This window comes from Gavialis gangeticus, unplaced genomic scaffold (genome assembly GCF_001723915.1).
Source record: "Gavialis gangeticus isolate Ggan-Ray unplaced genomic scaffold, GavGan_comp1, whole genome shotgun sequence".
NCBI lineage: Eukaryota > Metazoa > Chordata > Crocodylia > Gavialidae > Gavialis > Gavialis gangeticus.
Genome location: NW_017729025.1, coordinates 110,593,063 through 110,615,040, shown reverse-complemented (window position 1 = coordinate 110,615,040; position 21,978 = coordinate 110,593,063). Strand labels below are relative to the sequence as shown.

Sequence of the window (21,978 nt, the reverse complement as noted above, 5' to 3'; positions counted from 1 at the left end):
ATTGATGCCAAAATGAACATGGGCCGACAGCGTGGGGATGCAGTCAGGAAGCCTAACTGCACCTTGTCATGCATCCGCAGATGCATCTCAAGCAGGTCCAAGCAGGTGATCCTCCCCCTCTATACGACACTGGTCAGGCCGCAGTTGGAGTACTGTGTCCAGTTCTGGGTGCCACACTTCAGGAGGGATATGGACAACATGGACAGGGTCCAGAGGAGGGCCACTTGCATGATTAGGGGGCAGCAGGGCAGGCCCTACGAGGAGAGGCTAAGGGACCTGAACCTGTTCAGCCTCCACAAGAGAAGGCTGAGGGGGGATCTAGCGGCCGTTTACAAACTAGTCAGGGGGGACCAGCAGGCACTGGGGGAGTCCCTGTTCCCCCGAGCACTCCCAGGAGTGACAAGAAATAACGGTCACAAGCTGGCAGAGGGTAGATTCAGGCTAGATATCAGGAGGCACTACTTCACTGTCAGGGTGGCTAGGATCTGGAACCAACTTCCAAGAAAAGTGGTGCTGGCTCCTACCCTGGGAGTCTTTAAAAGAAGGCTGGATGAACACCTTGCTGGGGTTTTTTGACCTAGTACTCTTTCCTACCATGGCAGGGGGGTGGATTTGATGATCTGCTCAGGTCCCTTCTGACCCTACCAACTATGAAACTATGAGTAAAATGATGGCTAGATCAGATTCAACCTTACTCTTCTTGAATAATTTATTTTAATCAGGTTCAGGATCACCCTTGAAACAATATTAATAAGCCGATTATTTTAGCACCATGCCTAAGCTGTCCAGCCTCATTGCATTCATTGCCATAAATGTCACTCAAATTAATAATAGGAGAGCTTTTTATTTATTTATTTTTACATCAGAAAACATTCTCTTCTAGGCAGTTATCTATTTCCTCTTATTGTATTTGGGCTTTGGTCCATGACATGCATGTTGAGTGTTGCCACCCATCCCCCCAACAGTCACAGAACTATTGAATGTTCCTTTAAACAAATTACAAATATTGCTTACTTAAATGCACGAGTAAGCATGGTGTAGCAGGAATTAGAGAAATGTGTTTATTCTTCTCCCTCTAGGGGCAGGAACTGTAATGAATAATGAGATTAAATGCACAAAGTTCATTATTTGTCATCTAGGCTAATGACAGAAGTTACACATAAATGGGTTTAAGTGATCAGAAACTGTTTTAAACCTGTAACAGAATAGAAGTTCGGTGCACATATGCCAGTTTCAAAATGGCTGAAACTGGCTTAAGATAAAACTGGTAGCATCAGACTTAAATGATTTAGGTCAAACCAGTTTATGAAACTTCTGTCCCAGACCCATTCCTGGTTCAAGTTAAATCAGAGTCCCCCAGCATCCCAGGATTTTGCAGCCCTGGGCTGGGCTGGGCTGGGCTGTCTGCCAGCCCCACCTCTCTACTCCCTAGCAGGAGCAGTGAGGGACGGCTCACTGGCGACCCCAGACAAACCGCTGCTGGAGTCTAGGACCAAGGACAAAGGTTAAATTTTCCTTCCCCCAAGTATGGAGCTGCCCTGCTCTGCTTAATGCTGGCTGTGACTGTAGACTACAAATCCCAGAGGTACCTGGAAGCAGGAAGAGCAAGAGACAAGTCACCTTGCAGAGTCCTACTACTGTGAGTCTGGACAGCAAATCCCAGAGACCTTTGGGGCAGCAGGAAGAGGAAGCAAACACAAAGCCCATGCTGGCTATGTGCCAGAAAGCTGTGCTCCAGTGCTCCCTGGCTTCTAGCTTGCATCACTACAGGCATGTGGCTGCATTTCCTGAATCACAAGTGAATGTCTGTTCATTTGCTTATTGGTTCAATCTTTGCACCTTAGACTAACCTGCAAAAACTGAATCAATTCAGCTTTGGGCTTTCTGACTGTCTGTACTTAGCCTCTACGACAGTTTGGCTTTTCTATCAGAGGAAAGAACAAATAACATGAACCCAATTTTATAATGGGAATGTACCTGTAATAGCCTTCTGAACTGCATTTCTTGATTCCTTTTATCATCTCCTGATGGGTGATTTTAAACTCACTTCCTGGATAGAGAAGAGTGGCCATAACAGCAGCTTTGGAATGAGTATGGATTACAGCACTTGCTCCTAGAGGGAGAAGAATAAACACAGTTTTCTATAATTCATGCTAAACTATAGCTCTCTACTGTATATTAAGAAGCTTATTTTCATATATTCAATTTATTTCTGTTGGGTAAACTTACTTGCAAAGGATAAATGTTCAGATATATAGAGAAGTAAAAGATATGATAAAAGAAAGTAATTAGTGGAATTACTTCCTCTTTAACAATTTCTTTGCATCCATTTTTCTGAGCAGGGACCCGATCATCCCCTCAACCGGGATTCCCAACAGACCCAGGGGGGGCGCAGCCAGGCCCAGGGTCAGTGAGGACCTAGTCAGGGAACTTCTAGTGGGACTAGACATGTTCAAATCAGCAGGTCCTGATGATCTCCACCCTACAGTGTTGAGGGAAATAGCAGAGGTCATTGTGGGACCCCTGGCACAGCTTTATGAGCACTCGTGGTGCTCTGGCGAGGTGCCAGAGACTGGAAAAGGGCCAATGTGATCCCCATGTTCAAAAAAGGGAGGAAGGGGGACCCAGGAAACTATAGGCCTGTTAGTTTTACCTCGGTCCTGGGGAAGCTCTTTGAGAAAATTATCCAGGAGCACATCTGCGAGGGACCAACAGGGGAGATTACGCTTAGGGGCAACCAACATGGGTTCATTAGAGGCAGGTCCTGTCAGACCAACCTGGTGGCCTTCTATGACCAGGTCACAAAATCCTTGGATGCAGGTGTTGCGGTGGACGTAGTCTTTCTGGACTTTAAGAAGGCCTTCGACACTGTCTCTCACCCCATTCTCATTAAAAAAATTAGGTGACTGTGGTGTCGATGCCTACACAGTCAGATGGATTGCAAATTGGCTGGAGGGCTGCACCCAGAAAGTAGTGGTGGACAGGTCACTTTTAACCTGGAGGGATGTGGGCAGTGGGGTTCCCCAGGGCTTGGTCCTCAGGCCCGCATTGTTAAACATCTTCATCAGTGACTTGGACGAGGGGGTGAAAAGCACCTTGTTCAAATTCGTGGATGACACTAAGATGTGGGGAGAAGTGGGCACACTAGAGAGGAGCACCCTGCAACTAGATCTGGACAGGTTACAGGGGTGGGCGGACAAGAATAAGATGGGATTCAATACTGACGAGTGCAAGGTGATGCACCCGGGGAGGAAGAACCAGCACCATGCCTACAGGCTGGGGAACTCTCTTTTCATCAGCACAGAGGCAGAAAAGGATCTTGGAGTCAGTATTGATTCCAAGATGAATGTGGGCCGCCAATGTAAGGACGCGGTCAGGAAGGCTAACTGCACCTTGTCATACATCTACAGATGCATCACGAGCAGGTCCAAGAAGGTGATCCTCCCCCTCTATGTGACACTGGTCAGGCTGCAGTTGGAGTACTGCGTCCAGTTCTGGGTGCTGCACTTCAGGAGGGATGTGGCCAGCATCGAGAGGATCCAGAGGAGAGCCACTTGCATGATCAGGGGACAGCAAGGCAGGCCCTACAAGGAGAGGCTACGGGACCTGAACCTGTTCAGCCTCCACAAGAGAAGGCTGAGAGGATCTGGTGGCCATCTATAAACTGGCCAAGGGGGACCAGTAGGCAATGGGAGAGTCCCTGTTCCCCTAAGCACTACCAGGAGTAACAAGGAATAACGGCCATAAGTTGACTGAGAGTAGATTCAGGCTCGATATCAGGAGGCACTACTTCAGTCAGGGCGGCTAGGATCTGGAACCACCTTCTAACGGAAGTGGTGCTCGCTTCTACCCTGGAGCTCTTCAGAAGGAGGCTAGATAGTCACCTAGCCTCCTTTTGAGTAGATTCATCTACTCATATTTCCCTATGTCTTAGGGTTACTGAAACAATGCAATTACTTTATTAAACTACTGGGTTTCCAAAGAAGTCCAAAATACACTTATCTATGGCAGAAGACTGCAAAGAAGCTTCAGAAGGGGCAAAGAGTTTATTTGTTGTTTACCTCTTATAGTGTAGGCATTCATGAAGAGAGGGGTGCACTGGCTTTTCTTTAGTTTCTTCTGTGGTGGAGGCACACTAATGTCCCGTTCTTCTATGTCACAAACAAACAGATCTTCTGGCTGAGGAATAGGTGGAAGTAGTTAAGCACTGTGACACCTGTCCATCAAACAGACTTGCTTTTATTTTGGGGAGATGCACAATACATTTAATAAAAAAACCTGTGTGCGTTTTGCCTGTGATGGTGCTGTAATGCACTACTTCAAAACATTATTATTCATTCATTCCAGGCTCTGCTATATTTATTCTCATTGTCTTGTAAAACAAACGAGGAAATGCTAATACATATCCTCCTTATTATAATGATATTAAATAAATATTCTCCAATCTAAAATCTGACTGGGATGAGGAAGAAACCCATATGCAAAGAAGGTAGCTCTGGTAGAAAAAAAAAAAGGAAGCAACTGACTCAAACAGATACCTGTATATTTTTTGTCCATTTCTGTGATATTTTGCAAAAACTGGCCACATCCATGAAATCTACCTCTAAATTTCACTTCCCTTCTAAATAAAAAAGATTTATTTATGTTTGCTTTTAGCTGATTAACGTAAACAATACTTTTCAAGAATCAACGGTTCTTGAAAATAAGTCTTTGTGAGAATCAATGGTCCTTGAAAAAAGTCTTTTTGATATTAGCTACAAAAAGCCATTTACCTTTAAAATTAAGATTCATTGTGCATGTCATTTGCTAAAACAAGTACTAAATGTGCATGTCATTTTTTCTTTCCTTTGATAAAAAAGCTAAACTGTCTTAGGGGCTAAGTAGACAAAAACCTTGAGGCTGAATTGATTCAGTCTTTGCATGTTAGTTGCTTCCTACCTTAACTACATTCTTTGCATATAGGTTTCTTCTCCATCCCAGTCAGATTTTAGATTGGAGAATATCTATTTAACATCATTCTAATGACTAAATGACTGTGCAGTACTCAGTGGTACTGTGCAGTAGGGTCATTTTTGACCCTACTACACAGTAGCTCATTGCTATTGTGCAGTAGTTGCAGTATCACAGTTAGTGCCTGCCGATGCTCTGTTGCTGTAGTGACAGGTTACATTGCCATAGCTTGTCACTACGGCGATGTAGCATCTTGTTAAATGCGGGCACTCAGTCCAGCCCACTAACTACACACAAAGAATTATAGAATAACAAGACTAGAAGGAAACTCAGATCAGCTAGTCCAAAGCCCAGCTCAAGGCAGGATCATCCATGTGTAAGCCATCCCAGGCAAACGTTTGTCTACCCTGCACTTAAAACTTCCATTCATAGGAGTTCTACAATCTTTAGAGATAAATATTTCCAATGTTTAACCACCATCATAATTAGGAAGTTTTCTAATATTTAACCTAAAATCTCCCTTGTTGCAATTTAAGACCATTACTTTGTGTCCCATTGCTTGAGAACACATGAAAAAAACATTGATTGCTATCCTTTTTACAATAACCTCTTTAGTAACAAGACTGTTATTAAATCTCTCCCTTTTGTCATCTCTTCTTCAGATGAAATAATCCCAATTTCTCCAACCTTTCCTTATTTGCCATGTTTTCTAAAGTTCAAATAAATGTTGTAACTCTCCTATTGATTCTTTCTAATTTGTCCTTAATTTTCTTGAAACTGTGTTCTAAACTACACACAGAACTGCAGGTGAGGTCTCACCATGCTCAATGAAGGGGGAGAATCACTTCCTAGGACTTGAATGGTAATTCATCTCAGTAGGCTAGTAATTTTTCTTTTGTAACAATACTTTTTTTTTTGGTAACTTTGATTTATATTCAGTTTATGGTCCACTAGACCCCGCCAGATCCATTTCTGTAGCACTTCAGTCTACCTAACTGTTCACCATTTTGCACTCATGCATTTGATTGTTCCTTCATAACTGTTGTGTGCTTTATGCTGGTCCTAACTAAATTGTATCCAGTTTATTTTAGAATATTTTCCCAATTTAGAACAATGAATCCTAATTTTGTCCTTTGAACTGTTTGCGACTGCACCCAGTTTGGTGTTACCAGCAAACTTACTAACTGTATATTCATCTTTCTGAGTCATTAATGAAGATAATGAACAGTATGGACCCAATACAGACTCCCATTTGATGCCTACTCTCAAGCTAGATACCTAGCCACTGAACTTTATGATGCATCTTGCCACAGTTTTCCACCTTTTGCTTCTTCTGTCTTCTTTTTGTGTCTCTATACATTTGACCATTTTGTTACACATGCTTCTGTTTGTTTATTGTATACGTGCCTTCAAGCAGCAGGCACTGCAGTAGGCGTTGCATAGTCTGAGGCTCTGTGTTGCAGTCACAGGTGGTTGAACCAATGGTATAGCCCCACTTCTTCATTTGTTCCTTGGAGCAGCTGACTGGTACATAGGCAGCTGAAACACTGCCACCTTTTCCATGGTTTATCAGCCCCTATTGGTAAGGACTCAGCTGCTGGAATGATCATTGGTTCAGTCAGGTATTTTCTTCAGGCCTCTTGTTCCACATCTATAGTCATGTCTCCTTGGGTGTGGCATTGAGAGGTTAGCTGCTGCGTGACTGCAGACATTTTTGTGCTGTGCGATGGTCATACAGTGGGCGCCTCAAATCTTCAGTCTGTCTTGCTCGTTCTATCCTGATGGCTACTGTTCTTCTGATGTCAGGTGGAGCAATGCCAGCCAGCAGATATACACTGTTTAGGCTTGTAGGCTTCACACATCCTGTGATACATCAGCAGCCATCTTTCAGAATGGGGTCAAGGAGCTTAGCATGTATGATCTCTCCCATACAGGGCACGCACACTTGGCAGTGGAGAAACTGAGAGCCAGAGCAGTGGTTCAGATGGCTGAGGGACTAGCTCCTCATTTCAGGCTGGTCAAGCCAGTGCTTTGAGCTGTTATGTATAGGGTGTTTCCACAGATTAAATGTTTTGTTTCCAAATCGAGTTTTTCGTCAGTTATATAGATGTTATATAACACTGATGCAAGTATGCCTTCTTGGGGGAGGCCATTAATCTGTTGCCTCAATCTGTTTTGCTTCCCATCCAGTTTGACAAAAAAACCCATCTGTATTCAAGCAGGGCTTGTGTCAGCTCTGTAAGGTGTAGATATTTTGTCATTTCCAGGGCTCTGTGGAGGAGTTGTTAGTGGTTAACTGTATCATAGGCAGCTATTAAGTTGACAAACGCAGCTCTGGTGATTTGGCCTCTTTCAAAGCTACCCTCAGTATGTTAAGCCAGATTGAGTAGCTGGCTTATTGTTTATTTTTCCAGGGCAAAAAACAACCTGTTTGGGGATTAGGTACTTACCTACGTATGGGGCAAACCAGTGCAGTATCAGTTTATGTGTGTGTGACAGAACACCCTTTTGGGTGTCTGTCAGTTTAAGGGCTAGAGCAGGGAGCTGCCAGGTGGCTGATATGAGTAGCCATTTTGGGAGAGCAGACATTTTAGAGAGCTCTGTTATAAAAGCAGAGCAGTTTGTGTTCCCCAGGATCTGTGAGTAACATTGCACAGCGGAGCTCCTGTTCCAGGAATATCTTGGAGGTAAGGGTGAGGCTATGGGGAAGGGGGAATGCTCAGTGGTCCTAGGCATAACCTAAAACTACATCCTGCTGGAATAGGGAGGCCTGGTGGTCCTGCCTGTGGCAGGGCAGGGCCAATCAAATACCAGGACTGAGAACATACCTGGTGTAAGGCGGGTCGGGGCGCCTAAATCCCTGCCCTTGCCTTTGGGTGGGTTACCAGGGGAGAGGGGGCCAGATAAGCTTATTGAGAAGCATCTGAGTCTTATGCAGTGTTGGACCCTGGAGTGGGGGGCAGGCACACTGAATGAGCAGCAGCTGAGCCCAAGGAGATGTAAGACCCTGGGCCCTGAGAGTTTCAGGGTCCAGTTGTGGGGCCAGTTAACCTCTGGGAGTAGCAGCTGAGCCCTAGAGGGTGGAAGACCCCAGGCCCTACGGAAAAAGGGTGGAGTTGTGGCCTGAGGGGCGTAGGGGTCCAGTGAGGGGCCAGGGTCAAAGCAGGCCCATAGTTGAGTAATTGCTTAGTTCTGTTCAGGTGAGGGTCATGGGAGAGGCCCAAAAGACCACATCAGGGCTGGCTGAGGGGTGTAGAGAAGCCTGAGGATCTCCAAGGAGTAGAGCAGAGTGAGTGTTGCCTGGATAGGCAGTATGCAAGAGACTGAGTGAGAGCCAATACAGTGTGAGAGGCCCCGGTGAGAGGGGGGTGGTGTGTGTGTGGCCCTAAAGCAGGCAGTGTGCTAAAGATACAACTATGTGCCCAGTTTGGCCCAGCCTTGAGCTGAAGTATCATCACACAGTGAGGCATCAGCGAGGCATGGGACGCATGTAGGGATGGTAGGAACATGTACTTACTGCCCACAGTCATTTGGGCACACAAAGGGCAGCCTCCCATCTATTTAACATCACAATTAGTTATCAATCAGGTGTGGCAGGTGAGCAAGGTGGGTGGTTTGCCCAGAGACAAGGACGGGGCCATATTAATACTGGACCTGAAAGGCACCTTTTGTCATAGTGTGGCATAGCAGAGAGAGAGGTCTGAAGCTCTTTGGATCAGCTGGATCTTTCCCTGTCTTTAGAAGTGCCACTATCTGAGCATGCTGCCATATCTTTGGAATTTTTTGACTAGCTGTGCATGAGTTGTATACACAAAGGAGCCATTCTTGAGTCTGGGGGCTGAATTGCTTGATTTGTTCAGTACGTATGTTGTATATGCTGGCTGCTTTCCCAGTCTTCACTGCATTGATACCAGCATTCAGCTCCGTCATTGAGAAGGGGCTTGTAAAACCCAGGTCTTTAGAGTACTTGTATCTTTCCAGTCTGAGTTTTTTTTTTTTGTTTTTGTTTTTTGTGCTTTTTCCATTGAGAAGCATATGGTGAACAATTTGGTTAGAGGTGACATTATGATGTTGATATACCTTTCATGGGTTGTTGCTTAGTTTATGTATAGTAACCCATACCTTTGAACTATTATGTATTATATCATTTGACTCGATCAGAGTCTGCCAGGATTTCCCGAGTTTTTCTGTGATGGTTAACATGAGCTCGCCTGTAGTGATGGTGTTTGCTGAAAAAGGGTCTAGCTCATACTGTCATCTGTAGTCTTTGTATAAGCCAGTGGTTTGAGGAGTGAGGCCTGGGATGTAATTCATGTGACAGGCAGCCCCATGGGATGTTCTTCCTTGCAGATTTCTGTACAGCTTTCATGAACCAGTCACAGTTCTCAGGCAATGCTTTGATGGTTTTGACATCAAGGTATTCTAAAAAGGCTTTCCAGTTTGCCTTTTTAAGGTTGAAACATCAGCAAAATGACACTGTTATAGGTGTTACTGTGCTTTGATCTGAATCCAGAATGCCAATTGGTTGATGTTGGGAATGTGGGATAGGGTCTAATACCATTTTATTACCTAGTTCAGTAACGGTCTTGCTGGTGAATATAAGGTCAGGGTTGTATCACTGTTTCCAGCAGCCGCTGTCAAATGATTTGGGTAGCTTTGGGTCATGGATTAAACTACTTTGGTATGCATTCAACCAAGCTTCTATTGCTTTGTCATCTTTATTAGTCTCATCGTAGCCTCATTGTATGGCGTGGCTGTTAAACTCACCAATAATCACCCATGGTTTATTGCGAGTGATCACTTGTTAGGTGGTTTGTAGACTGAAATCTTTGATTCTGTTGAGTTTGATGGTCAGAATTTGAATGTTGTTTCTTCAGTCTTTTTGCTGTAGAAATTATGTTGGTTCCAGTTTTAACCAATATGGCACTTCCAAACTGTCTGTGTGGTTTTTCAATCACCATAGTAATTCCAGGTACTGAAGACAATTATTATGAGGCCCATCGTGCATCTCTTGTAAACACAAGACACTGCACTGAACTTTTACATAGATTTACAATCAGTTCTTCTTTGCCATTGAAAACCCTTCAAGGTATGTAGGGCCCTAAACACAGCTCGTGTCTTTGGTCACAAGCTATTATGATTGGATATAGCTGGTAAATTTGTAGAATCAAAATTGTGGTTTGGAGTGTTAGCAGGATTCACAGATATTACCTGACGGGGTCACAACGTGAATTCTTCTGCTATGGCCCCCTTTTCTTCTGTAATCACATTTAATGATAATATGGTTATCATCATTATGTGGAAATCCAAGTCTCAAAACAGCAAAAAGATTGTTATCTCAGATCTGTGGAACAGTGAATCCTGCTCCACATTGTTTCTGTACTGGAGGAGTTCCCAATGCCATAAATCAGTTGGCAATATATACTTCTCTTCACCAAGAATACTTGTTTTTGGAAAGAGAGGAATGGAAATAAGACCTTCCCATGCCAGGATAACCTTGGCCTATCTGCCTACATGAAAGATGAAGACAAATGACTTACACATATAAAATGATTTAGAACAGAGGCTTTAATACATAATTATAGGCAAGCAAAGATGCATGAAATCTGTATTAAACCAGGAAAATGCTGAGTTGAAAAACAAACCTAATGTTGGACTAGATTTCAGATCTCTGTCTGGGCTAGTTGACGACAAGAATAATAATCAACAGGACTAACCTATGTAGGGCACTGAAACAAGTACTGCATTGTCACTTTAAGAACATGTAAATACTAACTGGGTTCATCTACATGAGACGCTAATGGCACAGTAGACTAATTCTACTGTGCATTAGCGTGACACAAAAAGAACATGTTAATGTGCTAATGTGCAGTAGAATTAATCTACTGCACATTAGTGTCACTTAAAAAGTGTGGGCTGGCATTAATGTATACTAGTGCTGATTATGGCACATTTAGTCTGTACCTGTTATTACAGGGAGTAAACTAAATGTGCTGTAATTACAGTGTATTAATGTACATGTAGACATGCCCACTGAAATCCAGTGGTCTCATGAGGCTAATCAGTGGTATGTACAATTCAAAACTGCTTTGAAAGAAAGCTCAGAATTAATCATTTAAGATGATTCTGTTCCTGTAACAGCGCAGGATCCTAGGGGTGGCCGTGATCTCCCCTAGTGCCCCTACCATGCCAAGTCAGTGTTAAAGCACCCTCACAATCTCACCCACCACGTCTTTGATGTTCTGTAGTTATGTAGGGAGGCTGCTCTTTGTTCTCTACGGTTCTGCTGGTTCCCCCTGCGGCTTGGTTCTGTAACAGGGTTCTGGGCACCCCAGTCTTATGGGCTACGCGTGGTTCCAATCACCCCTGTACCATGCCCCAAGCCTCGCAGATGTACCGGACTTTGATTGGTCAATTTCACTCTTCATGCCCCACGGGCGCTTCTGGCTTGCCTTGCTACTGTTTTTTCTGGCACTCGTCAATCTCTGCCCCCGCTCTGGGGCTCCTTCGCGCCGCCCGCTCTGGGGCTCTGCCCGCACTGGGGCCTTGGGGCTCAGGTGGCCGTAACTGTGCCTGGCCCCCCCAAATCTGCTCCTCTTCTCAGGACTTGGGTTGATGCACCCCAAATGCTGTGCCCTCTCTGGCGCCAGGGTCCCCACGACACCGTGGAGCCCCTATGAGGCCTCCTCCAACCCCTAATAGCCTCACCTGGTCCTCCGGTGTAACAACATCAAAAACAATAACACAAGCCCCTGGGCTATAACACAAAGCTAAACCTCATGGCTAAACGTTCTCCAAATCACACCACATCTCACCAGTGTAACTAGTGGCTTATACAACCAGGCCTTTTTCTCTTTCCTACATTCAGGGCTGATCTCTTTCCCTTAGTCAGGCAGTACTCTTTCTTCCTGGCTGCCAGCAGAGAGAGGGCACTCACAGCCTCCAGTCTGTGTCTTATAGTAGTCAGCCCTGCCCCTTCTGGTCAGCTGACTCACCAGGTGTGGGCTCCTCCTGGTTGCCCCTAGCAACCAGCACCTGAGCCACTACTCTGGTTTTCCAAGTAGGAGGCACTTAAGTGCCCTGCTACAGTTCCTTTTCAGGAACCAAAGTAAAAACAGCAGTTGTACCCACCTGAATTCTTTCCTTCTGGACTCCTGATGGAGCAATATAGATGTCATCACTAGGGAAAAAGTAGAATATTTTAGCTCCATGTAAAACATACATTTTAAAGGATATGGAATTGTAAGGGTAATGTTAGTATTCTCCCTTGTTAATAATTAACTTGCATAATAATGCAGTAACATTTTTCCTGCCTAACACAAAAAGTTTTCAAAATGCAATTCCTGGCCTTCCTTAGCAGGTGGATGGTTTGAGACTAGCCAACAGATAAACAACCTTCTAAAATTGCCTAGAAATGTCATACTTGGTTTTTGAAAGACATACACTCATGTCCAGCATCTCTCTTCCCACCAACCAAAAATCTAAGACCCTACCCCAATGCATACATAGGTTGTAAAATCCACATTCCTCAAAATGGAACACAGCAGACACTTAGCAATTCAAGAAAAACAGTGAGAAACCTATATTTGACAAATCTTTAAGATTAGCTATTAGTGTTTGTAATTGTCCTTACCATTCTACACTGTAAATACACTTATTGGTAAATACTTTGATCTGTATAACAACATGACCTTAGGTTTCTTAAATGTATGAATTTTTAACTCGTATTGAAAAACATGGCGAATAATTCAGTATAAAAGAACAGTTTTAAGTTTGACTAGAAATGAAGGTTGTGGTGCATGGCTTATGTGGATAAATAACTTGAACAAATCTTTATATGCATTTAGAGTGATTTAAAATGTAATGTGAAACATTTCGAATGAAGGTCATAAGGGTTTCTTGTCATATCTGTAAGAACTGTTCAGCTTCAAAGGACACATTTTAAATAGGTAGTATAGAGACATCTAGTGAATGATTAGTCAAGCTACAGATACCTGTTCAGAACAAAGGCTGGATCAGTTTCATAAGGAAAGTGAAGTATTTGCATTTGTCTAACAAGAGTCAAAGTACTTTCTCTGGTGTATTTTCAATGTAGACAAAACATGTTTTTGTGAAATATAACATGGAGTTTCAACAAATTTTAATTTTGATGCATTAGTACTAATGAAACCAAATTAATTATTTTATACCTTTCTGTGAGCAAGGCACCTAGGAGTTTTGTATCAAGCAATCCAATTATAAATTGATTGCTAGTTAAACAGAATATGCATATACAACCTTCTTCTATAATTAAACAGTTAATGACAAACTGACCATGGCATAGAGTCTCTAAAATGTAAGATCTGACAAACAATTATGGATCTGTTTTACAAACTGTTGTCCTATTCCCAAACAGGTGAATTTATTTTTACAGTTCACAGGATGTCTCTAGTGAACAATGCTCATTAGGATTGGTTGCTTAAGATTAAACCTGGAATTACAGTTGAATGTTGTCACTCACATTCTACCCATCTTGGAATTTTCTAAGCCTCCTTCCTATCTCTTTGGTGCATTGCTATTTGCTTAAGAATGGTTATTGCCATTATAGGTAGAGAAATAACCATGTCATACTTCTGTGCTAGATGAGATGTCTGGGTACACATTCAAATGTACTGTACCATTGTATTTTGTGAGCCAATATATAAATGAATGAACTGCTGATCAGAATCCTAAACTATTTTATAACTGCTCTTACTACGTAATCTCAGATGTAGCCAGCTCCAACCATATAGCAACAAAAGAAAGCACTTCATATTTTGTTACTGATCAGAACTATATTGATCTCTTAACTTCAGACAACTTATAAAAGCAATAATTAATGCCCATAACCTCCCTCTGAAACTACTGTCACTGTTTCGCTGATGGAAAATAAGATGGAGTTGAAATGTAGCCAGGAGCAGATGTAGTCAAGTTTCAGCCTCAGACTTAGAATTTGAAGGCTTGACTTCATACCAGGTGCTTGGACAGCAACATGGCCATGTGGAAGGGTAAGACATCAGGCACTGCAAAGTGTCCAGGGTTTTGCTACTTTGTTGGTTAAGATCAAGTTTATCCTGCTTCTGTGGTTTACTTACTACTGCTATTCTTTTCCTTCAGTAGCCACTAAGAGGAGCTCTACATCCATTAAGATTTTCAAACTAATGCAACTAGAATAGCTGATGGTATATTTCAGGGAAAATGAAAAAGCAGACAAAGGGTACAGACACACATAATTGAACTGTTCCAAAATGTCACTGATTGGGAACCAGTTCACAATTGTGTGAAGTGCTGCAGCTACAACACCAGGGGGCAGGAGTGAGTACCCAGCCCAGCAGGCCTCTCAGCGGGCAAGAAGTGGGAAGGAATACTAGCACCCATACTTTGGGGACTCCATGATGGGTGACCTGTGGCTGGGGACCTTTACACTTTTCTGCTTTCCCTTCGCCCCTAAACATGAGTTTAATAAACTGCAATAGTTTGAAATTGACCAAAAGTGTGCTTGCTTGTCTTGGGCGGATGGGGGTGGGGAATGCTTGGACCCATGCTTTTGGGTTCCCAGGGGCTGATGGGGGCATGATGCTAGGCTGCAGTGAGTAGGGAATAAAGACACAGCTGGCTGTTAGAAAAATAGATTCTATATGACAAGCAGTGCAAGGCAGCTTGTGGATAAAAAGCACCTACAAAGGGAAAGGGGGACAGCAGAGTTCTAGCTGCATACCAAAATAGCCAATTGCAGCAGTGGGTTTGTGGGGGATGAGTAGCAGTGCAGTGGGGGATGCCTAGAGGACTGACCAGGCCTATGTCACAGACCACTTGATGTCCACACACAACACTGAATCAGTTCAGATTGAACTGTTTCAAAAAAAGCACTTCATATTCCAGGTACATTTTTCAACTGTTCCAGGTGGACTGAAATCAGTTTAACAGGCTTATTATATATGTCTGTCTGCTTCAAGTTTAAACTGCTTTTAAATTGTTTTAAGCGTTGTGTGTGTCTATCCCCAAAGCAGTACTCTTTAGCATTGCATATGCATCAATATTATTTTTACCATGTTTTTGTGTTGCTATCCTGATTGTATTACCTGCTGTGGATACACTTTTAGGAGTTATCCTACAAGAATACAGACTTCCTTCTTAGGCACCAAGAATGTCACACCTGCAACACGCCTAAACATATAATGCCTTACTGTTGACTATTAGCCATCCTTCGTGGAACTGTAATGAATAAAAACAATTCATCATTTGCACTAGCACTCTTCAAACCTGCATACTTACCCATGTTTCAAGCTGATTCCTCCCCCAGTTCCTGTGACCCAGCCTAATTGATAGAACTGTCTACAGAGGTCTGGAATTAGATTTCTTGGATGCAACTTGTCCTAAAACACACAAAACCACACAATTAAGTGTCTACTTCAGAATCCAAAATATCAAGGGTGTCAAATCTATAGCTGGTGGGCTAGATTTGATCTGTAAGTTTTGGATCAGCCCTGCACACTGCATATGGTACATGCTGGCCCTAGTTCCATGCACTGCAAGTGGTGTGTGTAACTGGTCTGGCATGGACACCTCATGTAGCATAAGCTCCTTGATGGCTATGTGTGTGAGCCCCAGACTGGAGCTGACGTGTGCTGCACATGGCACACAGGGCTGATGTGCACTGCATGAGGTACCTACTCCAGACCATCCGTGTGTGCTGGCTTTGGTGAGTGAGACAGGTCTATGAGCCCAGTCCTGTCTGCACAGTGGCCCCAAGCCCCTCATCTGGTGTGTGGGGTTGGATGATTTTTACATCCCTGCATTATATAAAAAGATTCTTTTTAGTTATAGAAAAAAATTGCAACAGCATAAGCCCAGTTACTCTGGGCACTTCATCTGTGTTACTCTAGGCATTTAAAAAGCATGAAATCAGAAAATCAGGTGAGCCTTTGGAGGCAAAGGGCTTGATCCGAAGACCGCTGAAGTCAGCGGGCCATCTATCAGGCCCATCTATATTGATATTAAAAAAAAAAAAAAGATTAAGCCAGCCCATCACCTTTCCCCATACTGAATCAGTCATAATTGCAAGGTATCACCCATTTTGAGTCTATTTCCTCTACTATGCTTTAAATAAATTTTCCTTCCTTGGGTTTGCTTCTTCAAACATTGAAGACCAAGCTACAAAGGCTAATGCCCATTTCAAGAGAATCTACTCTGATTTAACCATTACCTAGAAAGAAGAGTTACCATTTAATGCACAAGAATATGCATATAACTGTCCATCATCTCTAGATTATTTTTGGCATGCTTTTAAAAGTACAAATAATAGATTCTAGCTCTAACAAGCCTTGGAAAGCTCAGGACTTTAATTATTTTTAATCATTTTCCAAAGGCCTACTTTCCTAATTAGGAACTTTGCTATGAAATATCAATTATGACTATATTGCGAGACATAATTACTATAATTATGGCCATATATGGATCACATTGTGTAAGCATTAGAACTGTTTCATTTTCTTGTGAATTAGCATGCAAATAATAACTTCCAAAGAAGAAGGTTCACTTCACCCAATTATTTCAGTGGCTTCACATTTATCCATTTTTAGCATTAGATTTCCTCACATTTTTAGTTAGCATCAATATTGTCCCACTGGAATATTTCTTTAAGAGAAAAACATTTTTCATTTTATGAGTGATTGTTAATCTTGTTTTTATTGTCATATTGTATTGTATTTATTGTACATGTATCTAGTTCCCAAGGGGGCTGACTGTCGCACACAAACTTATAGTTCATCTAAGACAGAATATTTCAGATTTCCTTAATGGTCCAAAAACACAATTATTTATTCAACTTCTTAAACGCAGGGCCCTTTTAGCATGATGTACAGTTAAAAAATGGAAGAAACGTAAGAAGTTGCAGCATCTGCTGGGTAAATATCACTGTGTATCCAATGTTAGGGAAGCTGATGAAACCATAACTTGTTAGAATTTAAAATGGTTTCAATATTTTATTTAGCACCTCTCATGCAGCCTCATGTTCTTGGGTGCAGATCAGCAATTTATTTGCAAACAGTAAAATGCATATTTATACAAAGATGCAAATAACCACATCATATAATCCTTTTCATAAACTGATCAAGCCTGAATCAATACTTCAATCTTGAACTTGCAATGCAGTAACACGTTCTTCAATGCACTTGTTTCTTAAGCATCTACATTTGAAGAGTTGGCTTCAACTTCAGAGGGTATTGCTATTGTTCCAATTTGGCTATTGTTCCTCATATAGTCCTTTTCATAAAGAACCAATTTTAGTTAATTTTGGATGCTGTACACAAAGTTGTGATTGGAATTCTGAAAACCACTGGTCTAGAAGCTTTTTTTTTATAAAGCACAGTCTGTCAATATAAAACAGCAATCTCTTCTTGGAGCTCACAGAAATTTGTGATACTTTTCTTTGCAATTTGGAGTGTGTGTAAAAACTAGGCTAAAATGACGACAGCAGGAAAGGCATGAGAAAGAGTTGGATTGCCTATGCCAACTGAGTGAGAAAATTAATGTGCCAGATCTTCTGCTGGTGCAACTCAGTGTAATTGTCCCTGCTTCAGTAGAACTATGCTGATTTACATGAACTGAAGAGTTGCTCCAGTGTGCATTTGCATGACATCTGCCAGACCACAGAAAATGAAGAATGTTAAATTGTAGCTGTTAATAGGAATCTCATATAAAATTCATTTTAAAACTAACTTCTAATTTGGCCCTTGATGGCATCTTAGATTTTTTAACTAATTTAATTTTAATGGCTTATTTTTCACCACTGTAAAAATAAATGCTTAGGCATTTCCAGCATGGACTCCTTTGGATAAAATGCACTTTAGTTCTGCTTGAATTAAATATCTATAATCTTCTGCAGTTTCTGTTGTGCATTTTAGCAAGCAGTTTCTTTTACCTTGTCTTGTTTTACATGACAGGGAAACAGATCCAGTAATGTTTTCAAAAGAACATTAGAAATGAGAACATAAGAAATGAGAGGTACAGTGGTTTCTGTGTTTAGATTTAAAGTGGCTGTACAAATGACAGCTAGTCTAGATTTATCAAAGAATAATCCTGGAATGTGTGCTCAATTGCCAACTGTTTTATACATACATTAATAGCTGTGGTTCTTATGGAGAGTTTCAATTTTTATGAGAAGGACGATAACCATGTAAACATGGAACATAGCACTTGTTTGTTTAAATAGCTTGATGCTAATGTTGATCATGGAAACATATGGAGTGTGTTTTGCAATTCTGAAATTCTTTGCAAAGTTATTGGGAACTCTTTAATGTTTTTGATTTTCCTTTTCTTTTTAAATGAAGTCTGTTGAAAGTGCATGTTTTTTAAAACTCCTGGCAATTTTTTTTACAATGCTGGACAAAATAAATAAAACAGCTTTGTGCATTTTTGTAAGTCTCTGCAAAACAGAGAGAATCTGCAACAGCTAAAAATAAAGTGATCATTCATAATTTAAACATCCATGTAAACGTCTATTAAATAACAGACTTTTATGGACATATGTATGATGATTATTTAATAAGAGTGTATACCATCAAATATATAAAGGGAGATATTTTATTTGAAAATAAAAATACAAATACTACAGTAGATCAGTTACTTCTAATAGTTTTATATTGAAACTCAAAATTGAAATTGTTCTGAGGATTGGGCTTGCCAGCAGAATTTGGTAGAATTATCAAAATTAAATGTGACCATAATTTTTACATACAGTAAAGTAGTGAACAACAAAACTAGGGTTCAGATGCTGAACTCATAGAAGCGCTTGCTTTTTATTGGTAAAGCTTTATTGGTAGAGCACTCAAGTCTTTTCAGAATCATGGTATAGTTGGAAGAATGAGTATTTGGGAACTATACTTGTCTCATTTATCAAAATATACTTAGTAGAACATTTCCAATCAGAGCAAAAACAGAAAGGCAGCCTTTATAAGCTACATGAATCTAATGGATATTACAATTAAAGTTTTAAGGAATCTTTAGCCTTGAGTTTCCTTCACTGAAAGATTTTACCTCTTTAAAAGGGTGATTATTTTACCAGGTTTTAATAGTTACTGTGAAAAGAGAAGAAAATTAATCAGATCTAATACAGTACGATTCATATAGATCCATAATTACAGTGTTTTATTTGCTGTAAGCATGAACTGATACTTCATTACACTGCTGGAAAAAGGATTAGACTTTTATATTTAAAGAGGAAAACCAATGGTTATGGTTAGATCCAAAACTTCATTATGAAAATTTTTCCTTGCATGGAATTGAAAGGAAAAGGACCAAAGCATCTTGCTGCTTTTGTGAAAGAGCCTTTGATTATTAGGTACACAAGATTTCCCTCCCTTCCCCCTTTTGATGAGTGAACTATAGAAAAAGTTTGGACAATCTGTGATAATTTTAATTAAGCCCATTCCTACATCTTTTACAGATCATTTTAAAACCTGGACTATAATGAATCTAGAAAGCTTTTTGGACACTGGGGTAAATGTGCATTAAAGTTATCTTTTAAGGAATATAGTATGTTCTTAGGGACAACTCACATTTCCATTGGAAACGATTATAAAGTGCAAAAATCTAGATATTTTACAGATTAAATGATACAGCTCCTATTTCATACTGATTTGCATTAATCATCACCAGGTTTCTTTAGATAACAACAATACTATAAATTCAATTGCTTTTAAAAGCATCTGTCTCACTGAATAAAAAAACATAAATACATTTTTCCAACATATGATTCCTTGTCCCATACCCAGAAAAGGATAGGTTTTAGTTGCTGCTTTTACCTAACAGTATTTTATGTTAACATTCAAGAATGACAAAATGATTCTACATGTAGAGTTGAATAAACATTCGTTGATGTGTTATGGCACTTAGTTAACTACTTCGTATGCAGGAAACAGGATTGGGAAAGTATGCGGTGTCAAGAAAGATACAACTTTTATTAAATCAGACTGAAAGGAGTTTTAACAAGCTCTCATATTTAAGAAAGTATCATTTAGATTTCTGTATTGCCATAAGTGTTTCCAAAAATTAAACTCTTTTAGGTTAATCACTTTCTCTTGCAGCCATGTAGACTTTAATCCTGTTGGATGTTGGTTTGGGCAGATCAAAATTTGACAAGTAAACTCTAATCACAACACAACTGCTACAGATTCACAGTTCAGAGGGTGAATGCTGCTCCTGAGCTGCATACCAAATCAGACTCCCAGTTGGACATTAAGAATCTCAGTGCTGCTGGCACAGCTATTTTTCAGATAAAATGTAAAGCAGAACTCCCAATTAAAGATACTCTTGCCATTTTTAGAAGAAAAGGAACCTCAGCCCTAATGCCCTTGCCCAATTCCAGCCCAGGCAATTATCCTGTTCTTATACAATTGCCATGTGTCTGGTTTTCAGTGTGGGAATCAGAGGGCTTTTCCTGGAGTCCAGATGGACATGTGTTCCAGAAGCACATTTCCTGAAATAGGACTTTCATGCTCAATTGGGAGTGGACCCCAGGCTTCAGCTTCGGTTGCAGAACTGTCCCAGCTGGAGCTGGCGCTTTGGTTTGTGGGTGGACAACAGTGGTAAACTGGTATCTTCAATGCAAATGCTGGCTCCCAGCACATGAACATGTGAGTAGCACCCTGGCTTTGCTATGGAAAAGTACAGTATTGCTAACCCCACTGGGTCAAAAATCAAGATAAAGTCTTAAAAATCAAGAGTTGGTATGTAAATCACAAGATGCTATTTTTAAGTATAAACCAATATATATTGACTGTTTGTTTATAAATCCCATTAGTCACTTATTTAACTTCTAACAGGTCAGAGCTTTATACAAAAACTATATTACCTTCTGCCTAAATGTCTGCTGAGCTGGACTAAAAATACCCTTTATTGACTGTTGTGGTGTTGAGGCCTCAGCCCAATTTACATGCTTTCTAGTTTCAGGGTGCTTTTTGAGGTCATTTACTCCAGAATTCCTGATACTAATGTCCTCTGAGCAAGCAAGGCAAAATACATGTTCATCTGAAAGTCTGCTTTCTTTTACTGGGTAGGAACTGCTCCAGTTGACATTGTATTTGCACCTGTACTGCTGTAGCTTCATCAGATGTTCTGCCATGACTAACTACTAGGGCTGTGAAACGATTAAAAAAATTTGATGGTGATTAGTTCCGCGATTAAAAAAATTAGACTCACAGACAGTGCCCAGCAGGTAAGTCTGTGGAGAGGAAGGGGCAGAGGGGAGAAGGAAGGGACTTGGGGGGCAGGGGTGCAATCTGAGGTCCCCATGGTGAGGGAGGGAGTGTGGTAGGGGCTGAGGTGAATGGGGCTCTGGGGCCAGGGTGGGTCTTGAGACAGCTGCGGGTGGCTTGTCTAGAGAGGTGCGGCGTGGCATGCAGCTCCCTGCTGCTGCACGGATCCCTGGGTGAGACATGGGGGGCATGTTCCCTCCAGATTTACGTGTGGGGCTGAGATAAGCTGGCCGCTGCAGGCCAGAGCTCTGTGCCCTGCTGCCTTTATCCCAGGAACTGCACACTAGCCGCATGTCCCCTGCCTGCCTGGTGGCAGGAGGCACAACATGGCATACTGCTGTTCCTGGGGCAAAGGCAGCAGGGTGCAGAGCCTCAGCCCACAGCCCGCCTTTTCCCCATGCACAAATTTGGGGGGCACATGCCCCTGATGACTCCCCCAGGGGTGTGCACAGTGGCGGGGAGCTGCGCCCTGCCCTGCACCTCTAGACGAGCTTCCCATGGCTCTCATGTGACCCGCCCCAGCACCCTACTCACCCCAGCCCATTCCACTCCTTACCTCACTGTGGGGGCCTCGATCTGCCCCACCCTCCGGCCCATCCCTCCACCCCACACTTCCCCTCCGAAGACTTACCTGCTGGGCACTGCTCTACATGCATCAGAAGAGAAAAATCCCGAGATCTGACGGTTCCATTGTGAGATCATGCGTTAGATGGCCCTGGGGAGTTGTGCTAGGGTTGCAAGCCAGCTGGGTGCT

General features: G+C 41.9%; 1 protein-coding gene across 1 annotated transcript in view; it reads right to left on the bottom strand.

Annotated features, from left to right (window-relative positions):
• Positions 1–21,091, bottom strand: part of APIP (APAF1 interacting protein) — a 31,809-nt gene extending 10,718 nt beyond the window's left edge. The window contains exons 1-5 of the mRNA XM_019519957.1: positions 20,822–21,091; positions 15,244–15,344; positions 12,082–12,130; positions 4,062–4,179; positions 1,978–2,113 (exon numbers count right to left, since the gene is read on the bottom strand). Of these exons, the coding sequence (XP_019375502.1) occupies positions 1,978–2,113; positions 4,062–4,179; positions 12,082–12,130; positions 15,244–15,344; positions 20,822–21,091 (674 nt within the window). The remainder of the gene's footprint in view (positions 1–1,977; positions 2,114–4,061; positions 4,180–12,081; positions 12,131–15,243; positions 15,345–20,821) is intronic.
• Positions 21,092–21,978: the final 887 nt, after the last annotated feature.